Genomic DNA, 10,623 nt, shown 5'->3' on the forward strand with positions numbered 1-10,623 from the left:
CGGACAAAGCGGATGAAGATGGATGGATGGATGGATGGATCTTGGCAATACAATCTTCCACAAAACAATTTCATCAACCTGTTTCTCAACTTACTGTGAGGCATGTTCCCCGCAGCTGGCGGTGCGTCCTGAAAGATGACTGGCATAAGGGCCTGTCGAATGGCGCTCTCCCATGCTTTTGCCACCTCACGTCCGATGCCACTGTTGGGCGCCACCTGGCTTGGGGAGGGAGGTGTCTGTGGGACAGTCTGGGGGTGGCTTTGGGTCACAGAGGGGAGGGTGTTGGGATCCTCCCCTACAAAGTAGCACATAGTGGCTGTGATAAGCTCAAAGCAGTGGGGATTGGTGCCTTGGGAGACGAGACTGAAGTTGGAAGCAGGACGCAACTCCAGGATCTCAGAAAGAGGGATCTCCTGCAGGTGGATGAATGAACGGGTTAGCAAAAGAAAAGGGCTGCAGACTTTAAATGAATCTTAGCTTGTTAAGACAAACACTGTCGTTACCTTGTAGTATTTGTTGGAGGTGTTATTCTGGAAAAGGATGATGCACTTACAGTCCAGACGCCAGTAGTGCCTCTTTCTCTGTTGGGGGTTGGAGTAGGGAGAGATGTTGGGATGGGACAACAAAAATGAGCGTGGTGTGGCGAGGACAGAGTATAAAGGATGGGGCATGGAGCGGGGGGTAAATTTCAGGAATGAAAGGGGATGTCACCAAATGCCAAAGGAGAAGAAGGATGAAAAGGAATTTAAGCTACCAGATGAACAGGTGGGAATCGAGAGAAAGAAAAAGTGAACGAAGAGTGTTAGTTCAGCCAGTGAGGGGGAAAAAAAACAAGGAAAAAAAACAAAACAAGTAATGAAAAGGTAAATAAATTGCCCTAGAAAGTCAAATATAGATTTTAGATCTTAAGAGAAAGAAGGCAGGAAATGGATTTTAGGTTGAAATTATTATATCTGCTGAGTGCTTCAGCCTCATACACAGAAATATTACAGAAAAGAAAGCAATAAAGTGCATGAAAGCGGGCACCTCATCAAGGTGGAAATGGCTGCACAACAAGCTGCTAGACAGAAAAAATAGATGTCTAGAAGGAATTTACTGCCATAAATCATAGAAGAGAAAGTGAAGAAAGTGAGTTCATGCATCTACAATAAATTAATTTAAGTCTCCAAGTGTTCCACTACTAGCAGAATTTCAGAGTGGTTCATGTATAGTTTTTAGAAAGAAGGCAGTACAGGAATCATGGGTAGTGTTTTTACCAGTGTGTCTTTATTGCTGTAGTGAACCATCCACCCTTCCTTTATAGCTGTGCTGGATCGACGGGTTGTTTGTCTCACAGACTGTACCACCCTCATTAAAGGGATGTAAACACTAGAAGGAAAAGGACAGCATTAAGGTAGTCAGCAGGTAAAATATGAGTTTAATTACATTTCTATCAGTCTGTCTATAATATTCTTATCCAAAACATCTCACACCTTTGATCTCCATTAGTTCCGTCCTGATTGTTGTCAGGTGAAAAGGAACCAGGGATGCTGCAGGCCTCGTCCGAGTCATCTATTGAAGACTTGTCAGAGCCGTCATACTCGCTGCTAAAGTCCATTGGAACCTCGGGGTCCGCAGTGGGACTCAACATGTCTGAGCCAAAAAACAAACAAGAGAAGGGTTTAAGTGCAGCTTAGCCTTAAATATACTATGAAACAAATGCTATTACCATTCGTCTAATTCTAAAATGCTACAGAAGCTAGTTCACTTTGTTGCAAACCAACACCAAGAATACTTACCAGAGTTACTTCTGTTTTCTGAGAAGATAAAAAGATTAGTATAGTGAGTTTCAGAGCTGTTAGATAAAGTGTTATACTCTCAAGTAATCTAATTCTGACAATGGAAACACATGCTATCAAATCCATGCAGGGTTAACAGAGTAATACACACACACACACACACACACCACAAAAGCTAATACATTCATCTTTACTCACCTCCAATGGTCTCGCCAAGGCAGTCATTAGGAACTTTGTATGCACATCGTTTGTGGCAGTTGAACTTACAATCTGAGAAGATTGCAGAAACAGTTTAGGTAAACCAGAAAGACCAGTGAGCATTCTGCATCCCACTGAAGGTCATACAAAGAAGACACTCTGTTCAGCTGCGCTCACCTTTGCACTGTAGCCCTTGTCGGAAAAGTCCTCTAAGAAGCCTCTTGCAGTACTGGCACACCGTCGGTCGAGTGTATGAGTGAACAGCGAACGTGTGGGGCACCTTTACCTTGCTCATCAGCATCTTGTCGAGATGAACTGGTCGCCCCGTGTAAAAACGCCGGGCGTCGCTAGCTGTCCGTGGCTGGCAGAATAAATAGGAAACAAATTTTTAGCGACAGTCACAATTGTTGAGGTGCTTAAATCAAAACCTTTGGAAGCTATTCAGCCTGTAGCCAAAGTAATTAATTACTTCACTTTTGCTTATAGCCTCCGAACCTTAATAACTGTTGATTTGATCAGTGAATTTGTCAGCAAACAGCTGAGTGACTCTATGGAACATCAGCAAGTGCTTCCCATCTACCCTCCTACAGCCCACATTATTTATGTAAACAGTAGAAGCAGTATTAAAGTGGCCATGAAGTAAAATGTGTGTTAGGGTTACTAGATTTGGACACTTGAAGCTGTGCTGTAAAACTGATTTGTTTGCAGTTTTAAGAGGTCCTCAATGAGCTTTCAGTCATTTCATATAGATAGCTAGGGGGGGGGGTTTATGAAACTTAACCAGTGCCAAATGTCAGGCCACCACTAATTACTTTGAGGACCTGTAATCACTAATTTAATGAAAAAGAAAAAAAAAACAACCCCAAAAAGAAAATAAATCAGCAGATGCTGCAGGAGTATATGGAATGACCCAGCTACTCACATCTAGAAATTACAGAGCCACACTGTTATGTTTTTTGAGATCTCCCTATTCACAAAAGTCCCTTATAATGAGTTTCTTTTTGCTCTGTTTTTGTTTTCAAACAACACCCAAGGGAAATATGTGACTCCTTAGCTGTTGAATGCGAAACTTTGTTCACCCTCGAGTCGCTGTGTATCTGTCTGTTCTTTGTTGTTGGACGGAGTGTTTACACTGTCTTCAGTTCCTTCTCTGAAAACATCTTCCTATTGTAACTAAATTTCCAGCTGAAAATGGCTTAAAAAACACAGGAGGCTGCAGTTTTGGGTGATAATTAACTCGTCATACGTTTATGATTTTATCTGGTACATCATATATATGCGTGCCCATGCCAGCATGTGCGTGTGTGGTCTCTCCAATGAGACGCCTTTCCTACTTCTTTTTAAATTGGGAGCCAATAACCAGGGGAAATCAGTCAGTAATAAGTGTTACTGCCCATCTAATTAAATGTTTTTTCTACATCTTCTTTGCAAATAGAGTTGCTGAACAGGGGAAATCAGCAGCAGTAAGTATTATAGCCTCAACGGACCTAATCTATTTACTTAAAGTTCACTGATATTGCAGTGCAATGCCCCTTTAGCGGAATGCAGTCAGACAGGAAGAGTTTCAGATGAATATCTCAAAAGCGTACACAGAGAAGGAAAAAAATATTGCTTAATGAAGTTTAATGAAAAGTGTTTGGGAATTAGGAATGTCTGAGGAATCTACTCAGTGTTTCAGAAAATGTGGCACTTGAAAGAATTCTAAAAGTGACTTCAGCATTATGTGGATAAATGAGGCAGTACCATTTGAGTGTGTGAGCGAATAAGACTCGCTTCTTCTGCGCAGGTGGAGGCTGTCCCAACGCTGTACACCGACTCAGTGGTCGAAAGGCGCAGGGACTGGCTGCTGCTCAGCGACGTGGTGGACAGACGCCGTTTGCGAGCCCCACTACAGTTGTTCGGGATGCTGAATGCACAGCGTTTGTGGTAGTTTAGCCCGCAACCTGCAGGGGGCAGCATGCATCCAAGAACGGGGGGAGCAAAGAGATGGACCATATTTACTGAGTGTTCAAATTTGTTTCACCATATGAGCGTCTAGTGCTATTCACACTTCTTCTCATTATTTCCCTCACCATCACATTTCAGTCCTTGTCTAACCAGCCCAAACAGCATTTCTCCACAGTGATCACAGAAAGCCGGCGCCCGGTACGAGTGCACATTGAGCGCGTGGGGCCGAATCTGGAAATCTTCAAACGTAGCTGCCGCTAAAATAGATAACACGTCACATTAGGACAAGATACAATCACGGTATTGTAAGGGAGCAAAATGGAAAACGATTAGATGAATGAGATACAAGCGGGATGGAAAAATAGATCAAGTTTCTGACTGTGGACACGAGGGAAATTACAGCCTGAAACAATGAAAGAACAGATTAGGGTAGTGTAAAGTAGGACCTGTAGTAAAATAAGCAGATAAGGATGAAAACAATGAAGTAATTAAAGATAGATAAGACAAATGGAAAGATGATTTTGTTTTTGATATGGTTATCTTATGAAGAGAAGAGAAGAGAAGAGAAGAGAAGAGAAGAGAAGAGAAGAGAAGAGAAGAGAAGAGCTTACCAGAGAGCACTACCTCCACCAGATCTCCCTCCTGGATGTCGCTGGCAGCTTTAACTAGTTGTAGTATGTTGTTGGTAGATGTGTCATGCTTGAACAGCAATATCTTGTCATAAATGCCATAAAAGCCGCACTCTGGGAACTAGAAAATACAAAAACAGAGGTTAGGAGAATCAACTGCAGCCAAGGCAGAACCCTGATTAAGTCATATTTCATTCAAAATAATGAATGACAAATAAATGACTCAGCTCCTGAAACTAGAAAGATGGTGAATGGACATTTGCTGTAGGACAAGACAAACTTTATTTAGTCATTCCGTTTTTTAAATTTTAAATATAATATACAAGGATAGCATTTTTATGACCCTTCAAGGAAAACAAATCTTGAACATTGTGTCCACTTTGATCCCCTTTAAAGACAGACGACTGAATTTCAAGCAAGGCCTCATTGTTGCCAACACAGACCACTCAACACACCAGCCTATTTTTAATGCTACTAAATAAAGTATCTAAGGGTTGGCTGTTAGAGTTTCTGCTAGCAATGCAAATTTAGTCCATTATGTACTTAAAGCTACAACTTAAGTCACCTCATTCCATTTGCCATTAACAGTAACAAGATCTGTTATAAGATTCTCCCGCTATTATAAAGTGTGAACATGTCTATGCATGTTCTCAAGCATAACTTCTACTGTATGTCTCCAACTAATTCTAGCATGCTCTGCTATGTAACGCTGCAGGGATATATAACTGCCAACATGCAAACACATGCTGATGCTATCGCTGTTAAACAAGAAACACAAGCTGATTTCCACAAATCAAGCAAGTCGGTCGACATGGAAGGCAAGACAAAGGAGAAACTTTATCCCCTTTTCCTGTCAGTCGCACAATGGCACACACAAGCGCGCATAGGTGTTTCCATGAAGTTCTTTCAGAGATATGAGGGATGAGAGTGTCAATCAGAAGTCAGCAGAGCGAGGGAGGCTGTCATAGGGAAACCCTGCTCTCTTGAATAGTTAATGCAGTCTGGCTCACTTCAGTGGCCACACCACACAGGACACCAAAGAAAGAGAGGGAGCAGGACCTTTGTGTGCTTTTATAATAATTTGTTTTTTTAAGTAAGCATAAATGAAACCAGAAAGATGAAGAGAAACAAATATATAAAAAATAAACACACAGACACACTCTTTGCCGCTTTTGGCTAAGTTCTAATCGCTTACAGAAAAGGGAACCCAGGTCTCCAACTTGAAACAACACAATGACACACACACACACACAACCACCACCAGACACACCCTCTCTTCTCCCCCTCATTTCCCTTTTTTCCCCCTCCTCTGCACATAGACAGTCTGCCTCTGTTTCCCCAACAGCCACTCCACATCACCACATCTGAAATCCAGGCCTGGCCTGTACTGCTGCCAAGCTACACAGTGAGTTCACCACGCCCCGACATTGGCCTGCTGCTACTGACCACACAGTCAACAAAAAGTCACAAAAAGCACATATAGTGGCATTTACTTAAAGGTCTCCAGCATCCACTGCAACCAGAAAAGTCACAGGTATAAGGGCTTGAACATTAGACATGAACACACACCCTTGATTTAAAAACAAAAAACAAAAAAAAAAACATAGTTGGTAATTCTGTCTGGCTTTTTATGTTGGGCAAAGAGCTTTTAAGATTTTGTTTGTGATAAGAGTGGTGAGAGTGAACTAAAACAAAAAAGCCACAAGCCTTAAATACAGAATAAAGTTCAAGATAGTACAGTTAGAACAAGACTGAACAAGTATGGCTTTTTTTTTGAAGGGTTACCAATCAGAAAATATCTTCTCTCTATTAAGAACAAGGCAGCACAGCTTAGCTTTGCAAAGGTGCATCTGAACCTTCCAGAGCAATGTCCCCTGGATAGATGAGACCAAAGTGGAGCTGTGTTGCCATGATGCACGTGTGCCACCAAACACGGCATATCCGCACAGACAACTGTTGAGCACGGAGGTGGGAGAGTGATGATTTTGGCTTGTTTTGCAGCCGAAGGATCTGGACAGCTTGCAGACCGTGAACTTCTCTGATACCAAAGTATTATAAAGCTTGAAACAATGGAGTGGATGCAGAAAAATAAAATAAAAAATTCACATGGCTGTCGTTTTGGTTTTTATGGGGCATCCTTTTCTAAAGTTTCAGTGTTGATGTATACACTGAAACGGTGGATTAAAAAAAAAAAAAAAAAAACCTACACCAGAATTTTGAGAGATGTCCACCCCAGGAGACGGGTTTCACAGGCAGTGAAGCGGCTTCGTCACTCACAAATGTAGCTTTACCAGGGACCGTGTTAAAGGTCCTTCTTTTAAGTCAACTAACCAAGTGGATGCTGGCGTGAGGGTGGGACCCTATTTGAACAACAATAGTGGTGAAAGCAGGAAGCTTTCTGCATAGCTTTATGTGAGGTTCAGTAAAAAGAGTGAGGCATAGCATTCTCATTATCACTACTACATCTCATGTCTGTTCAGTTACTATGAGAAAGAAAAACAGTGGAGACGCAGTCTTGAATATTAGTTGCTGTGAAAACACTTCTACTAATCGTGCAGATTACAAACGAAATGTTGCAATTTGACGGTTTCAATTACAACAATTCAATTGCAATTGTTGTAACTGAAACCATCTTAATGTTCTTAATGTTTTTATGGTTCGGTTTTTGTTTGTTCAGTTTTCTAATTTGAGTTAAATGACCCTTTATTCCCAACACTCTGGCACAGCAGTTTTTGGCTTTGAGTCAAGCCGACGTTGCAGATACAAATGAGCAGAGGCTCCAACCTTTCCCTAAGTACAGACTTAAAAACCCGCAATCACACACAGATTGATGTCTGATGGGAGTGAATCATGTAATAGCTACATGCATCGGTACCAGGGATTGCCACAACTAAGACCAACTGCAGCCATTAGTAATTACAAAACACCCACAGAGCCCAGATCAGAGGAGACTCCAAGCTCTTTCCAAATCCACAGACAGCCGTCTTCTATGAGCCCCGTGACGCTATTTGATGCCAGCCTCTCTGCGATTAACCTCACGCTGTTGATGTCACAGCTCGCCTCTTAGCAGGCAAATCGAGGCAGCTAGTCATATTATTCTGCACATTGTACCGTCCAAAACATACACAATGCAATAATCATAACTGCAGCTGCCACGTCTCTGCACACCACAAGTCTTTACAGATAGGCTGAAAAGCACAAAATCCAAGCTCTGTAAAACCACTGCTACCTCAAAAGAAAAAAAACCTCATTTTCTTTTTTTTGTAATGGTGGAATAAGAATAAAGTACCACAAATAATTTTCATCTATGTCAGCATGCTGAGAAATTTAAACATTTGCCTTACAATCATACACTGTATATTTTGCTGTGAGGTTAAAAGCTATATTCTTACAAGATGTGGAGTCTGAATATATCTGTTTGTGTACATTGTGTGCACAAACACATAGTATATAGTTAGGTGTAGTATAGTGTGATGAGGTTTGGCTGCAGAGGGTGGATCTGTAGCTGCTTTCTCTGAGGTACCAGGGATCAGGTTGCCTAGTGTTCCCTCTACTATTCAGGTCAATGAAGCCATTATGAGTGAAATGAATTATGAACTAGGATTTCTTTATGTCCCCTGCCTTTGTTTTCCCGTCACCTTTAATTTCCTCTTCAATACTAACTGTCCTTTAATGGCCTCTTTTATTGATTAGTCTTCCTTCCTCCTTTTTTTCTGTCTACACACTGATGAGAAACAGGACAGCAACTGCCTTATAAAGTAAACTAATAAAGGCCGACATTGTCTTTAGTGTGGTTCACACCCTCTCACTCAAGGTGATGTCACGGTAAAGTTGGAAGATAGATCTCTCACTTCATCACTGACTTGACTAACACACTTTGTTCAGAAGGTTTGATTCGTGATCTAATCGGGACATTATTAAATAACAGGCTATATGATAGCACACAGTTACGGTAAAAAATAAAGAAATTTTCGATACTAAGATTTTATGGACACAATAAAAAAATAATCTGGACCTTAACAGGTCTTAAAAGTTAGTAAAAACAACCTGAAATAAACAACAAAAAAATTTAATAAAATCACATATTAGATCATATCTTTATTTATTTACCAAAAACAAAGCCAAAAATGCAGAAGCAGTGTGTGAAAATCTAACTATACCCTACAGTTCAATAGCTTGTAGAACACTTTTAGCAGAAGTAACTCGAAGTAATAAATTTTCTGTTTATTTTAATCTGTTTCTCACATCACTGTGGAGGGATTTTGGCCCACTCTTCTTTATGCCATCATTTCAATTCAGGCATTTGTTGACTCACAGCTCTATTAATGTCCCACCAGAGGACTTTGATCAGGTTGAGGTCTGGACCTTGACTGGGCGATTATAACACCGTTACTTCTGTTTCAGCCATTCTCTTGTAGATTTGATGTCATACTTGGCTTCATTGTCTTGTCACCCAATGTAGGCCAAGCTTTACCTGTCAGACAGATTGCCCCACATCTGATCATAGAATACTTCGGTATACAAAGAAGTTCAAGATCAAATCCATGACCGCAGGTCCCCAGGTCCTGTGGCTGCCAAACAAGTCCAAATCATCATCTTTTCCACGCTGTGCTTGACAGTTGGTGTGGGATGTTTGTGCTGATGTGCTGTGTTTAGGTTTTTCCAAACATGGCTATGGCCAAATATCTCCAATTTGGCTTCCTCAGGTCAAAGACTTCATTGTTCCAGAAGTCTTGTGGTTTTTTCAAATGCAATTTTGCAAACTGAAACTATGCTGTAATATTCTCTTGGAAACCTTTCCAAACAAACCAAATCTGGTCAGTGTTGTTATAATTGTACTTTCATGAGCCCTGTAGAATCTGAGGATTTTTGCCAATTCCTCTGCATGTAAATGCATGGTCTAACCTTGAAATGAATTTCCTGCGATGTCCACTCCTGGGAACAGTTCGCTACAGTGGATCAACTGCCTCCATCTTATATTATTCCTAGAGCAGCAGAAATATGGAGTAGCAGTCCACTGGAAAGATTGGCAACCATTCTGAATGCTCTCCGCTCTTAACGGCATTCGTTTTCACTATAAAACGATGGAGTTATAACCCTTCCCAGACTGATGTGCAACAACAAATGCTTCGTCGCTGACGTCTTTCCCCATCTGCTTTTATAGAGCTGCTCACATTAATGGATGGTCGGTCAATCAAGAGCATTTGATTAGCAGGACCTGGCGACTACTCATTCCCTTAATGAAATGAATATAGGTTTACTTACAAATGAATAAGGATGTACTTTCCTTTTTACCCTGAAGGCAAAACCCTTGTTCCATTACACAATGGTAACAATTAAATGAACAAATAACAATTTAAAGTTTCTCAATACAGGCGTCAGAGAAAGAGTGCATGATATTGTTACAATATCCAAAGAACATGCGTAATGATGTCAAAAAACAAATAACGACCATCAAGCCTTGTTGTTCAAGCGATGTTCAAGCCTTCAGCACACGTGCATAACTCAACCCTATGGAGGCACCATTAATAATGAGCAACAAGGACTATTGAGTAATAAACGGTGTCACGACAGCGGTTTCTTTCTGCAAGAAAATGCCAAATCATATTCTGCATGTTTGGAAAAAAAAACAAAAAAAAAAACATGGCTTCGTGGTAAGTCTGGTGCTAAGCTGCCTTGCAGTCCAACACTGTCACTGACTGAAAACATCTAAAACATGCTACTGATGCTACTGATACACATTTGTAGATTGCTATAACAACCTGTAATAACAAATAGTGTCTTAAGAAACAAACTGTTTTCATTTTTTCAATCAAAGACTAACTCACAGCAAGCAGCCTCACACGGATCAATTGCTGCTCTCATGTAAGCGGTGGCATTACATGAACAGATGTGGTTGACAGGAAGCTGTTCAAGTAGTTTCAGAAGGCAATCGTGAACAGCCATGTATCTAAATTCATCATAACCCAAGCAAACGTGACCATTGTCACCCTAAACAATGCCACATCAACTTTTTTGTTGATGTGGGCCTTTGTGTGCTGTTGCAACTTTCAACTTTAATGAGAGCAAGA

At 41.0% G+C, this 10,623-nt stretch overlaps 1 protein-coding gene across 3 annotated transcripts in view; it reads right to left on the reverse strand.

Moving 5' to 3' along the window:
- Positions 1-10,623, reverse strand: part of prkd2 (protein kinase D2) — a 32,623-nt gene that overhangs the window by 8,295 nt on the left and 13,705 nt on the right. For 2 of the 3 annotated variants that reach the window (XM_005720872.1, XM_005720871.1), the window contains 10 exons: positions 4,535-4,673; positions 4,049-4,180; positions 3,720-3,919; positions 2,154-2,337; positions 1,977-2,048; positions 1,779-1,796; positions 1,473-1,632; positions 1,257-1,368; positions 504-581; positions 95-413 (listed from right to left, as the gene is read on the reverse strand). In XM_005720872.1, coding sequence (XP_005720929.1) covers positions 95-413; positions 504-581; positions 1,257-1,368; positions 1,473-1,632; positions 1,779-1,796; positions 1,977-2,048; positions 2,154-2,337; positions 3,720-3,919; positions 4,049-4,180; positions 4,535-4,673 — 1,414 coding nt within the window. The remainder of the gene's footprint in view (positions 1-94; positions 414-503; positions 582-1,256; positions 1,369-1,472; positions 1,633-1,778; positions 1,797-1,976; positions 2,049-2,153; positions 2,338-3,719; positions 3,920-4,048; positions 4,181-4,534; positions 4,674-10,623) is intronic. The other variant, XM_005720873.2, reaches the window with a different exon arrangement.

The sequence above is a fragment of the Pundamilia nyererei genome, unplaced genomic scaffold, assembly GCF_000239375.1.
Source record: "Pundamilia nyererei isolate P.nyererei 1_Seehausen unplaced genomic scaffold, PunNye1.0 scaffold00003, whole genome shotgun sequence".
Classification (NCBI taxonomy): Eukaryota; Metazoa; Chordata; class Actinopteri; order Cichliformes; family Cichlidae; genus Pundamilia; species Pundamilia nyererei.